The following is a 14,730-nucleotide window of genomic DNA, read 5'->3' on the forward strand; positions in this document are numbered from 1 at the left end:
ACCTAGTTCATCCACATCACTGAAATGCAATTTAGGCGATGGTGATAGGGGGACAGCATGTTGTGCAAGTCCAAAGTGGCATTTATCCAGTTAATGACAGTGTAATGATATGGTCTTTAATGGCCAATTAATCGGGACTTTAGTTTAATGTCTCATGCAGAGAACAGCAACTCCCACATCACAGCGTCCCCGCAGTGAAACATTGGCTTAGAAATTCTGGTCGAGAAGATTCCCAGCTACTGGTCCAGCTACACGACTTGTAGTTGTAGCAACAACCTGGCTCTCTTAGAGGTCTCTAATCGCAATCTGATCAGGGTTCTGAGATCTGAGAAGCAGGGTGCAAGGCAGTTATGCTACAGTTAAGGTGTACTGAACCTGCGTGTATGATTTAACAGCACATTTCTCTAAACAATGTTAAACGGGTTCGGCGATTATTTTAATATTAGTGCATTAAATATACAGTATATGTGTCAGATAAGGGCAATGAAGAGTACTGTGTCAAATAAAAACCTAATACTTTATTGTTGTCTCCTAATTAATAAATACAAATCGTGTAAAAATACCTCTGACCATAGGGAGAAATAATTTTACTTTTTCTTTAGTTTCACAGTCAGAATTCATTATTTCTTCCAATGTAGAGTCTTGCACGCTAAGCACCACAGGATGGAGTGCTTGAGTTCTCATTAAAAATAGCAAACCCTCTTACATCACTTCATACGTATGCTTTGCAAGCATGGCGGAAGTTCTGAGACGTCAGCGTGTTCGGGTTAAAGGAGAAGCTCTTACTAAAACCGTTGCAAACAGGGATGAAGGCAAGGGGATGGCGGCCGAAACGCTGACAGTTTTTTTAAAGCTTTTTGCAGCTGGTTTTTACGGACTGAGTTCGTTTTTCATCGTTGTTGTTAACAAAAGCGTCTTGACCAGTTATAGGTATGGAGAGCTGGTGTGGGAGCCTTTGTAGCTGCACTTTGAACTGAAGGCTGGGCTTTATACTTTGTTACCTAGTAACTAAATGAGTAATTATTAACTTAGGTGTGTGAAGCATGAATCTATGAGTGGAAGTTTATGCATTAAGACGATAAATGTTATCTATATTTTTAACCCTAGTCTTGGTTTAACACTTGCTAAATGCATTTTTTACAAAATGTTTCCCATTTCCTTTTTAATGTTTTGTCAGACATTAGACTGTGACAGAAACATCTAATTTTACAACAGCATTCCAAAGAATTGCTTACAGTTGCTATTTTTTCTTTATTACTGAGTAGCATAACGTCAATATATTTTGATCAACAGGCATCAGTGTCTTTTTGGATATATTATCGTATAAAAGTTAGAAATGTAATGTCGAATATTAAAGAATTATTTACGTATACACTTTAATGTACCGCCTTTGAATGCTTTACAGTTAGTCCGTTTGCGTAGCTGTGTTGTATTTTTAAAAAGTTGCGCTTTTTGACGAAGATAGACAGATAATGCTTTCCAGGAGTTGGTCGTGTGGTATTCCTTAAAACGTACGTTACTTAAAGTTGTATTCAATAAGAAACTCATAAATGTATCATACTGTAGCAAACTTCGTAACCTTAAAGGTTACGCTAATGTTTTGACTATGTAGACGTTCAAGCTTTTTTTTTTATTTCTAGATTCCCATCGTCAATATGCGTTGGGCTCGGTCAGGTAAGTACACTTTTCTGCTGCAGAATTTTCTCAAGAAAACCAGGTCTGTTCATAGTACAGTACGGTTTTGTGCTCTCTCTGCAGATGTTGGCAACAGTGGTTGTGCTGTGGGTGGGAAAGGCACTCAGGGTAATCAACTTTCCAGATATGGATAAAAATATACCTCGCAAGGTGAGCTATTAAATTATATTGTACTTCCTGAAAACTCTCTCCGAAAAAGAAATACTTCTGAAACCTGTAATTTCTGAGATCTATATAAAGAACTATTCCATTTTAGAAGAGTTGACTTAGGAGATGGGTTTTCTAAATTTATGAATGCAAGATTTCACTAAAATGATCACATTTTTTCTTGTGGTAGCTTATTTGTGCCCTTTATCGTTTCAGTTTACAGTTTTAACTCAGCATAGTTTACTGTTAGGCAGTTTGTGAGGAGGCTGAAGCTGAAGGAGGCACACATTAGTCTCTCTACTCATAACTCGCAGCCTGAAGAGAAAGGGAGCTTTGTTGATCTGGATTCTGCAGTGTCATGCTTAGCAGAAATTGCACAGAGAAGTTATAGTCCAGGTGAAGAAACCACACAGACCTTTTCACTTTTGTATATTTTATGTAAAGGTGTTTCTGTTTCTTAGAGCAAATTCAATCTCATTTCAAATCCTTATTCCAATGTAAAACTAGTCACCCTGCTCCTGGTTTGAGCAAGATCATGTTGTAAGTCTCACTGCAACATGTAGTGTGTTAACACATTGAAACACCTTTTTTTCGTTTCCACAGATCACTCCATAGTTTACATCCCTTTTTAGTCACTGTTAAGAGGCAATTGTGGTGTTAACTGTCTGCATGCATGTAAATAATTGGTGCCCATTAGCTGTATCTACGTCCTGCTGTGAAAGAGAGGACAGTATTTTTTACTGGAATGTTTTTAGTAGGATTTATTGTGGTTGTGTTTATCAATGTTTTAGCAGATACCTTTAGCAAAGGTGATTTCCATTGAAAATAACCAGTAAACTTACAAACAAACTTACAAAACAAAATAACACAATGCAGAAACACATACTACAAAGTAATATAAAGAAAAGTAAATGAAATACAATAATTTGCCATATAACAATAATTGAACAATACAAGGTAGAGAAGAATGTGCAATACTGAAATCACAATAGTTATTTTTTGCTCATTTTGTTACCTTTTACAGTTAGGAAATCTTATTTTGGTGATATTGTTTCTGGCAGTTTGTCAAATAAGATTAACAAACTGTATAATGAAGTACTACTACACTCCTTACCTTAATCTGCAAAGGACAAGGAGGATATTGAACCAACAATTGATGTAAACGTCTGTTCACTCTATTCAAATTGTACAATTTTAAACATATTTAAACTTGCCCCTTTAGAAGAAGTTTTGTGAACTTTTTTTGTAGAAGATAACATCCAGTTATTCATTGTAGCATCTGCAAGAATGAGGAGCGTTTGTCTCTCGGTATCATTCACCTTGAAGATTAAGGTCCCTTATAAGTGGCTCTGAGAAATGTACTGTATTTTCTAAGATACTGATTAATATGATGGATGCAGTAAGATAAGATTTAGCACAGTTCTCTAATTATCTTTTCTTTTGTTGCAGACTTTTCCTCTACCTCTTCTTTATGTAGGGAATCAAATAACAGGACTGTTTGGAACAAAAAGGCTAAAGTATGATTTTTTGAAAATGTACTGTATATATTTATTCCTGCTGTAGAATTTTAGTAAATGATGATCTTATTTTTTTAGTATGAGATGTCTGTCTTCAGCAATGATTGATTTATCAATACTGTCATAACTAGATGTTTCAGAGTCTAATATACCATGTCCTTCCACAGCTTGCCCATGTTCACAGTTCTGAGGAGGTTCTCTATTTTATTTACAATGCTAGCAGAGGGATTCTTATTAAAGTAAGTTTTTCTACTGGCTATTTAATACTGCAGTTAATACTGCCTTATAAATGATTTTGGTTTAAATCGAACTCTCTGATAAAATAAAAAGTTATGTAGTCTGTTATTGCATTGTGAATAAATCTTTCTTCTCTCTTTCTTAGAAAGAAATTCTCTCGTCCTGTCCAGCTTACAGTGTTTGCTATGATACTAGGAGCGTTTGTTGCGGCCAGGTACGATTTGAATATGACCGTAGAAGTGTGTTCAAAGGTTAACTACAACAAAGCTAGCAGGAGTATAAGTTTTAAGACTGCCATTGAGTGTGTTTTGTATTGTCCTGTATTACAAAAGAAAATGCTAAGTAGTTGTCAAAACCATAATGTTGCTGGTGGTTTACCATTTGCTTGAGAACACTCTATATACATTTTACATAAAATATAAGCTCTTTTTTAAAAGAGCTCTGTATTTAAACTAATGATTTGGGGGAACTGTACTAATTTTTAATGCTGATAATCTTTAAAAACTGAAAATAAGTAGATATTTCGCAGACAAACCTTTCAAGTCAATCTGGATATCCTTGCTTTTTTAGCACTGATCTTTCTTTCGACCTCCAAGGGTATGTGTTTATTCTGCTTAATGATGTCTTGACTGCAGCAAATGGGGCATATGTGAAGCAAAAATTAGACTCCAAGGTAAGAATTTTGACAGTATGTCATATTTAAAAACATTGTTGGCCAATTGTATTTTTTATTCACATGTCCTGAGATTTTTAGTATTTCCAGAAAATGTTATTAAAATGCCTTTAAAGAAAAAATCCTGTTAAAATATTTATTACAAACGTGCAATGATGATGTCTTGACCAGTAAACATTTTTTAACTTCCGTGGTACTCACTGTATGTACTATACTCATTGTAGTTATATTACTTGTAGAGTGATCCTCCAAGATCTCATAAAATTCTGCAATTAAACTTGCTATGACATTGTAAATCAGAAAGGAAACTGCTGCATCTTGTGAATCTTGTTTTTTTCCCCAATACCGTGATGTCCTCAGAGAAAAGTTTATGCTGATCATTTACATTCAGGAAGTTGTTAGTAGAAGGAAAAAAATATCTGCTGTGAGGTGGGTGTAAATTATGCAAGTTTCTTTAACAAGATAGTGAAGTTCTGCTACTTTATTTTGAGATTTTAAAGAGAACATAAATATTGCAAGCCCTAAGTAAATGCAACAGATGCTTTGACACAAGTAGAAGCAGTGAAAGAAATTGGGGAGGGGGGTCATTAAATATATTTAGAGCCCGGGGGAAGATCTCAAAAATAGAAAACTAAATTGAAGATGGTGACAGACTCCCAAGTAGCCCATAAAAACAAATGTGTTAATCACTGGCTGGATCCAGGACAGATTCTTGCAAATCGTCCTCTTTTATGTTTAAGATTTTTTAACATTAGTTGCATTACCCAGTTCGTTATAATTAAATATTGAAGTAGGCGGGATTTGTATTTGGCATTTCACGTCTTGTACATCCAGTTTCAGATATACGATTGTGAAACTTTCCAGAATTATATCCTTGAACGGGAATGTTGATTCGGGCTTGTACCACTATGTTTTTGTGTTGCCTGCTTCCTTCTGCTCTGGTATGCAAGTATTTGGCAACGGATGTTTGTGGGCCGATTATGCTACTTTCAATATTGTCTTCCTTGTTCCTGGTTCTAACAATCTAATAAATACTAGAGCTAATCTGTTGCTTGCAAAAAAAAGTAAATTGATTACATTAATGTAAAATTTCTAACATACATTTATTATTGTGTAAACGTTTGCTTTTCAAGAAATTGTTTAATGGTTTGTTTTTCTCTCTCTTAGGAGTTGGGGAAATATGGACTACTGTATTACAATGCATTATTTATGATTGTTCCAACCTTGCTGTTTGCACATTTCACTGGGGATATAGAAAAGGTGAGAAATGTTCTTAATTGACATTGTCAAATGTTGTTGAGTTATTATATCTTTTGCATTATTAATATATTGGATATTTGCATTAAAATAGTTATTTGAAAACTAGATTTTGTATATATAGAAATGTATGTTGAAGTTTCAGTTGTAGAAAGTATTTGTAATTCATATTCAGTTGCCCACTGTAAAGGGCAGTTGCAGGACAGCATGTTAGTGTTCTTAGTTCAAGTAGAAATACTATCAATTAAACGTGAGAATACCCACCTGTAAAATCTGATCAATAACTCTTCCTGATCTGCGTTATAGTGTGGCTGCTGGTGTATAATAGTTGCTTAGTGTCACACACATGGGTATTATGGCAGTTATTAAAGTGTTACCTCTTACATGTAATGTGCTTTGCGATCAATTGCACCATAATTACATATTTTTTTCTGTGATGATAGAGTATATCCATTACCCAGTATTCTAGTTAACTTCCTTCATTTTTCAGTTCGCTCGGACTAAAAAAAAATCTTTCTGCATAAACGAATGAATTTGGAAAGTACCTAAGGATGTAATTCGGTTAAATCTTTCTTCTCGGACAAGTTGTTTACCAGGGTTTTGTCTAAAATGAATTACCTTTGAGCAGCAGGTTAAACAGGCATGAGTTACCTGTTATCATTTGTCATAGTCTAGCTAGGATTACACTTAAAGAACATTGCTATCAACTCCTAATAACAGCAGGAAGAGCATACCAGTAGCTGAGCCTCTCAATATCTATAGAAACAAGTCATTAATATTAAAATTTCACAGTTTCCATCAGACCCACTTTGAGATTATGTGCATAAGGTACAGGATAATGGGTTGACATGGCATGACATGCATTAGCATAAGGTCAGTATTTTAGAATTTTGTCTATACAGGTGTATATATATGACTTGCAAAATGTTCAACCTTACATAAGCTGAAATGTATGTAAGTTGGAATGCACTCTTATACAGTACATTATTAACAACTCATTATTATTACAGTCATATAATGCAAAATTACACTATTGCAGTATACTGTACAGTACTAGTAATACAGTATTATTATAATAAAACTGTATTCTTGCAGAGTGATTGTCGCTTTTATGCAACACTAACACCTTTCTCATCACTAGAGCAGTTTTCAGCCATAACTAAAAGAGCTATACTGCAGACAGTGAGAATTATTCTATGGCCAATGCACATGGAAGAAAAGATATGAACATGAGGTAGTGCAGAAAAAGGCTGAGACCATATGCAATTTTTATGTAAAGTTGGATTTATGCGAGTCGGAGAGTACCTGTAATTTAAAATCTCGTCTTCTGAAGTGTTTGACAGTATTGTATTCAGGTATTCATGCACTGGTGACCAGAGTTCTATAATTTCTGGTTACTTGAGTAATGATGATGAATAACTTCATACAGTGCATTACTTTGTAATGTGGAAAACCCTCTTAGAGGAATACTTTCCAGGACAAACTCTTCAGGAGCAGACTGAAGCTCAGGCTGCTTCAAGAAAGCTGCCAGGGCACAAGCAATACAAAGCAGCTATTATACCAGCACCTGGAGTTAATGAACGTAAACCCTGGAACTGGTGTTGTAATCTCCTATTACACCAGCTTACTTCATTTATATCGTTTTTTCCTTTCTTAAAAATTTCTATCACAGTAGGTTGTGCACTGCAATTTCCATCCATAAGACTAAAACATTTAAAATACAGGACAATATTCACTATTGGGGCGGAGCGGTAGCTCTGTGGCTAAGGATCTGCGCCTGTGCCTGGAAGGTTGCCGGTTCAAATCCCGCAACCGGCAGAGGATTCCTACTCCGTTGGGCCCCTGAGCAAGGCCCTTAACCCCAACTGCTCCAGGGGCGCCGTACAATGGCTGACCCTGCGCTCTGACCCCCAGCTTCTCTCCTTGTCTGTGTGTCTGTGTCTCATGGAGAAAAGCTGGGGTATGCGAAAAGACGAATTCCTAATGCAAGAAATTGTATAGGGTTAATAAAGAAACATTATCATTATTATTATTATTATTATTATTATTATTAGAAACTTCTCATGACAGTGGCTCAGTTATGTTTTTTTTACTTTAAATTCATATAGCTGAAGGTTGCATTGGTTTGTAGTGATTATGTTAATATTTTGAGACAACCTTCTGAACTTATTAATAAGTTTTCTGTAAATGTGATATGACACTTTCATAAAATCCAATGCATATTAAAAGTATGGATTGAAGAAATACGTTTAAAACTACTGTGGTGGGGTAGGTGGCATAAGTAAGTGGTATTATAGAATTGGCAAATTGATGTTTTGCGCAATTATTTTATATTAATTATATATTATCTATATTAATTATAATGAATTATATTATAAACACATCTCGCATGTAAGTTCAAATTTGACTGCAAAGTGTTTCTTGGTTGGGTTTTATTTGGATATGCTTTTCATTTACTGTGTGAGCCCGGCCATCATGATTTTTTTAATTATTAATTATTCTTAGATTTGAAGTTAATCTATAAATATGTCCTTTAAAGATTATATCTTCACAATATAATTTTAAATAATCATTCCATTTGTACAGAGAGCTAAGAACGTTGCGTTATTGATCTCCAATGAGACATTTTGTCAATCTTTTTTTTCCAATTAGGTTATCAGTTACAGTGAGTGTGTTTCGACACAAATGTGCTTGTCTGTTTAGCTGATTATACATTACATTGCATATGTTTTCTGTGTCTTACCTGCTTTCATAACCCAGAGAAACTGGAAACCTTCAGAGGCCTGTATACTGTATAGTTCCAGAGGATTATATTGCTCTTTCTAATAACAAAATGTTATAACAGAGTTGTTTTTGTTGAATTTCATTTAAAAGAATGTGTATGGGTGTGAATAAATGTGACTATTGTGTTTTCTGGTCTTATAGTATATAATTTATGATGAAAATGAACTTGCTTTGTTCAAGGCTTTTACATTTTAAAGCATAAAACATTACCCAGTCAGTAAATTTTTAAATGGAGGGCACTGTATGTTTCCTTTTTCTCTTTTCAGGCGGTGCAGTATGAGGGGTGGTCAGATATGCTCTTTGTTTTTCAGTTTGTCCTCTCCTGTGTTATGGGGTGAGTACATGATTGACTCCTCTTATCAAGTGTATTTTGAAAAAGTATTAGATGTTTTAAGTGTCATAAAGTTCTTAATTAATTTTTGCTTTTATTTTTGGCAGGTTTATTCTGATGTATTCTACTGTGCTTTGTACACAGTACAATTCAGCACTTACTACTACTATAGTTGGCTGTATAAAGGTATGTTTCAAATTTTAAACTGAAATTAAGACACTTTAGATTTTCTGAAGGAAAATATGCTTTTGAACATTTACAGTACATGTTTTAAAAAATGGATACTTATCTCTCATACCCCTACTCTATTATGGACAGAATTTTGAATTTTGGGTTTAGTTGCTTCAATTGTCTCCCATTTTTTCACTAATGACAACATTAATTGGCAACTTTCCTTTTCTTTCAGAATATTTTAGTAACATATATTGGGATGGTTTTTGGTGGAGACTACATTTTCTCTTGGACTAACTTCATTGGTTTAAATATCAGGTATGAATCATTAAAACAATCTACAGTACATTTGTTTCCTTAAAGGCAAACTTAACTACTGCACAACACATTCTTAAACAAGCACATGTGCTAGAGATTATGAAATAATGTATTTTATTTTATAGTGAATGCATATCTTTTTGAAAGTGAGAAAGATTAAATAAGTCTGTACTACACCAGCAGCTGTTGTGGGGACCAGTGCTGACTTAGAGGTATTTGCAATGAAAGGGAAGCTCATCTTTAATTAAAATAAATGAAAATGCAGGTTCAGTGGGGGTAAAACTAAGTAAAACAGTAACAAGCTTTCAAAAGCTTGAAAGCATCATAAGTATGCTTTAATTTGAAGAATCAGTTTTATTAACATTGTGAAAAATTATCTAATGGAGCTTTATCTTCTGCAAGGGAAGAGCTTAGTACAGGAAAGGAATGATGAAAGAGGCCTCATTTCTAGTATAAAATATTTCATCATGTGAACATGACTGATTCTCTTCTTGAAGTTCCAGTACTTAGTCACATCACAGTTGTCACATTTGGCTATCTGTGGTGCACTCCCATTAGGCTAATTCCACCAACCTGCCAGGCAGGAAGAAATATTTATGTGGCTCGTAAATGTCCAGGCCCACAGGATGTTGGATCTTGTAGGGAATATTCTGCTCTTTAATTTCTGACATTTTAAATGCAGTGTTGCAGAAATATGTGCAAGTCTTATGATACAACTTGTGATATCACTACTTGGTAAACAATCCACTGAAAACCAGAACATCTAGAATATTTCAGTTTGCTTGGTCTTGCATCTATATATTTTTGTTCTTTTTTGGTTGCATGATACTCTCATCTAGAAGGGCAGTTGAAATACTAGATAAGCCATTTCAGTAGGAAGCTCTTTTACCACAATTCACCTTGATGTACTTAATTTCTCTTTTGCAGTCAGTAATTTTTTAAAAGTAATTGACAATTTGGTTTATATTGTTTAGTATAATTAATGCATGTATTAAAAGTAGGATATTTGTTTTTTTTCTTGCACAGAGCAGGGTTAGGGATCCTAATATACTTTAAAGTCAGTTATCAGAATGATAGCACTCTAAACACGCAGTCTTCTCAATTGTATAGGATTAGATACTGTATGCCAGTCCTAGCAGCAAATATGATGTGGAAACCACGACAGTGTGTTTTTGTTTAAAAGTATTTGTGGTGTTAAGTCTTGAAAACGGTCTTCTTGCCTAATTTGGATTTACAATTAAAGTTAAAGGAGGAATGCCCCAGTGCAATAGTGGTCAGTAATGCTGCTCCACAGCTGTTGGGGTCTGGAATCAGTTCTAGGCTGGGACACCTTCTGTGTGTGCATGTTCTGCCTGTGTTTGCATGGCCCTTCTCTGGGTGCTCTGGTTACCATCCAACTAACGTTCTGGTTGCTTAGTTAGTTCCTGTCTCTAAAGTGTCCCTTTGTCTGTGTGGGTATGTTGACAGTGTCCCAGCCAGTGTGTAGTTGTGTTCTGTACCATATGCTTCCGGTATAGACTCAAGACTGCTATGACACTTCTAATGAATAAGCACCATTCTGACTAGTAATGGATGGAATTAAAGCAAAAAGTCAGTGTCGAATTCTTCCTGTTCGTTAATTTTGCTTTGTCTTCCTTTTTTTTCTATACAGTATTGCTGGGAGCCTGGTTTACTCATATATCACGTTTACAGAAGAACAATCAAGTAAGCAAAGTGAGAGCATCAACAAACTGGAAATCAAAGGGAAAATAGCTGTATGATGAAAATTAACCAGTTATCAGTTTTCTTTGATTGAATTGATTTGTTTAATTTTTTTAAAATAATTGTAGCCACATTGGCAAAAACAAAACCAAATCGTATTATGCAGCTGAAACGGTGTAGTTTCCCCTGAACACATGGACTTCATAACTCCAGGCTTTGTTTGTGTTAGGTGGTGTTAAAAGACTGCGCCCTTGATATCAAAGTGATAGTGTGTATCACTTTTAATTCATCCTGTACATAACGTCTCAAACAAAAAGGATTGTTTCTGAAATCAGCCTATATGGCTAATAACTCAGTTGGTGTTATAGGTTTGCTGTTTCCTATTGTTGTCCTTATTTCACAATTCAATAATTGCCATTATTGAAGTCACGTTTTAAATATGCAAGAAAGTTTTAATTTAGTCATTTTTACATTTGCTCTGTTCCAACTGTGAACAGATTTTATCCCAAAAATCAAAAGCAGGCATTCTGTCCTATTGGTTAATTCTCTCATTTATGTGTATTCTCCTGGGATCACTTCATATCTTCCAAAGTCCATGGTGCACGTTTTATGTACTAAATCATTACCACCTTTTCAGCTATTACCACATTGCATATTGTTGTTCACATCACAATTTTAATTCAGAATTCTTTTTAACTATAATAATTCTTTTGTGCATAAACTGTTGAAAACTAACCATTTTTATCGAGACCTTTTAATTCTGAAAAATGGAGTCTCACAACTGCATTGCCATCTGTTTAATGTTGGAATAACACTTCTCACATAGAAGATGTCTGCCATAATCTATTCCATCCCAAGCACGCTTCACTCCACTGCATTGTGGGATTAGGCTGGGGATCTATAATTCAGTGAATTGTTCTTTTGGAATTTCCTCAATTTGTGAATCAGTGCTTTCATGGATGTCAAAATATATGAAATCTAGGGATATTGGTAAGTTCCATCTAAATTGTCACATAAATCTGTGTATTCTAGTGCAAAACGTTGAAACAAGGAGTGAGACAGACTGTATGATTGCAGTATAATGTGGTGTGCAATTAAATTTACTCATTTAAAAATAGAAATAAGTATGATCTGCAAATGCACTTTAAAATGTTTTCAAATTAGTTGATAGGCATGGCAAGGTGAAAATGTGCTGCTTTCAAATTGTTATGTTTTATTCCAACAGAATTACCATAATGAAGAGTGGTACATGGTGACTGATATCAGCTGAAAACATTTCTTTTAAAGATTGTTTTAAAAGTATTGTGTTTGAATATTTAAACACTCTTAGAGTTACAGCAGTTGCTTTTAGCAGGAATACCTTGTGATAAAAAGTTGTCGTAAGGGACAACTTGCCATTAATTACAAGTCAGGACATTGCTACAAATTGGAGTGGATTCACAGTGTTTACCATTAACATTAGCTATGCTGTAAGTAAAATTTCAGTTTTTTTGTCAAAGTGGAAAAACTGCCATTTCTTTTCCGTGATATTTTCCTTGTTTTTTGCAATCGGCACCTTAAAAGTACTTGTTGGAACAGAAGTCCTCTGTTAATTTCATTTTGTTTTTTGTTTAACATCTTCAGGTCATCTTAATATATATCCAGATATCCTGTTGGTCTGGATAAAATACACTGATCTTTTAACAACATTTCTGAGAGAAATCAAATTCTATATTGATTGTCCATGATAGTATTAGCATTGAAGGGATTTTTTTCTATTAAAATGAACCACTCAAGTGAGATGACAGGACCAGGTCCTATAACCAAGTTATGGCAGAATTGATAAGGGAATTATTATTGTAATTTATTAATTTAAAAAATGTCAAACTTATATTTCCCTTTTAAGTGCCATAGCAATTTTTATAGGTTTAAACAGTCACATTGGTTACGTATTTTCTAAAATAAGGAACTTACTTTAAGCTTAAAGAACAAAATAAAGAACACAAATTCAGTGGTAAAGCTATACTGTATAATGCAATATTTGTAAGATCTCTAAATGAACATTTAAACAAATTACACCTCAAGTGTACATAAAAAAAACCTTTTTTATTCCCTTTAAAGGTGGAATATGTTGTTGATTGAGCTGCCAATTATGTATAATATGATCACAATATTTATTCACTCCCCGCCCCTCCCCCTCAGTGTTCATGTTGAAGTACTAACTGTTGAAGTATGTAACTACTGCATGTAAAACTGTTGCAAATTTCTAACATGGTTTGTGTAATTTAAATAATTGTTCAAAGTACCAAACAGGTTCAATTAAGCCATTTGAGGAGTGGAAAGGTGAACTTGTCTTCTTTCTGTTTAGCAAATGTGAGGTCAGCTTGTTTAAAATGTTTGTGTCTGATCTCAGTACATAACCAGATGCAAATAAATGATGAAGTGCCTGTTCTGTTTCAGAACAGTTGATCCACTACCTTTAGATGGACAGTTTATTCTGAATAGGAATTGCATATTTTAGAAACCCAGGTGGATTCATGGTGTTATTTTAAACACTAATGCCTTGTAAATACAGTACATTTTCATGAGTCTCATGAATACATTTCTTAATGTAAGTATTCAAAGCAAAGATTACAGTTCTACTGTAATCTAGGAACAGCAGTTTGAACAGTTGACCTGATGAACTGTTGAGTATTATGGTTGTTTATAACTTTTCTATAATCTTTTTATATTCAAGAAATAGATATCTGTGTAATTGTAAACTTTATAAAGAATGTAATAGATTGAGTATTTTTCATTACTATTATAGTGGTTTTAAAGTACATAGAGTTAGTACTAGTTTAGTGCAGGTCTAAAAATGTTATGTTCCATCGTCACATCAGTGTTCTGTTGTCAGACTGGTATCATAAGTTACAGAATTCAATGGTGAATGCTGTTCCCGTTTTCAAAACGTACTTTATAAAGACTGCTGTTCTACGTAACTTGAGCTACCAACCCCTGATTCACATGTAAACATAGTACATTGTTTTATCTGCTGTTCAACATCTCATCTGTTGATTTATCCTAATGTTTTAAGGCAGCTTGGAATGTTCTCATTGTGTGAAATCCAAGTTTTCAATGTATTATTTCATCTGTTAATGGTTGTGACAACTTATAAAGAGATAAGTAATGTGATGAAATGTTTGACACGGTTGTCACAGTAGTTTTAACCTTAAAGCCATTGTTTTAAATGTTTCAAGAAGTGTAAAAAAGCAGCAACTCTATTTAAAGCACAAGTTAAGAGTGGTACTTTTGTGAGACTTGTTTTCCTTTGTATACATACTGAATGTATTTACAGAGCTATGTATACTGTTGTGCATACTAGTATGTAGTGTGCAGTATTGTTCTAGAAATAGAGGAAATCCTGTACCATATTCTGAAAATGTTATTTTTAAAACATCTTTGTTGTGAAGCTGTGAAATAAAATGTTTTTTCAACTTCAATGCAACCTAAAAGGTGTGAAGTGTAACTGAAATCATTGTCCTTTATCACATGAAATGTAAGGGGAGGCATTTAAAATGCAACACGAGTAGTGGAACCAATATCATTTATTTTTTAATGCCTGTCTTCTCAGTTGCATACTCTATCAGAAATTGAATTGGCTTGTAACCTTAAATTCTAAATGTTAACTCATTTTATGAGCTGCAGAATAAACTTCGTAAGTCACTTTCAGTTCTTTTCCCAAAACCTTTAGCTCTCTTATCACTTGAAGAAAGACTGATCCAGGTAAATTGCTGATGAGGACTTTCTCACTTTTTTGACAGCTTTAGAACATGACACTTAGTCTTTTAAAGTATTCTAAAGGGTATTGATTTGAACCAATTCCCCTAATATATCATTTTAATTTTTTCTACCTCATATATAAAGGATTTTAACTAAAT

General features: G+C 34.2%; 1 protein-coding gene across 2 annotated transcripts; it reads left to right on the forward strand.

Annotated features, from left to right (window-relative positions):
- The first annotated feature begins 727 nt into the window (after positions 1-727).
- slc35d1a (solute carrier family 35 member D1a) lies at positions 728-14,301 on the forward strand. Of its 2 annotated transcripts, XM_088928252.1 has the most exons (13): positions 728-930; positions 1,641-1,674; positions 1,759-1,845; positions 3,292-3,359; positions 3,527-3,598; positions 3,742-3,810; positions 4,167-4,269; positions 5,437-5,529; positions 8,577-8,644; positions 8,749-8,827; positions 9,048-9,130; positions 10,782-10,834; positions 12,057-14,301. In XM_088928252.1, exons 1-13 carry the CDS (start codon positions 734-736, stop codon positions 12,065-12,067), a joined length of 1,017 nt encoding a protein of 338 aa, XP_088784378.1. In that variant the 5' UTR covers positions 728-733; the 3' UTR covers positions 12,068-14,301. The 2 variants fall into 2 exon arrangements, with proteins under 2 accessions (XP_088784378.1, XP_088784377.1); XM_088928251.1 differs by lacking the exon at positions 12,057-14,301 and having other exon boundaries at positions 729-930; positions 10,782-11,040.
- Positions 14,302-14,730: the final 429 nt, after the last annotated feature.

Source organism: Atractosteus spatula, chromosome 11 (assembly GCF_055471065.1).
Source record: "Atractosteus spatula isolate fAtrSpa1 chromosome 11, fAtrSpa1.hap1, whole genome shotgun sequence".
NCBI lineage: Eukaryota > Metazoa > Chordata > Actinopteri > Semionotiformes > Lepisosteidae > Atractosteus > Atractosteus spatula.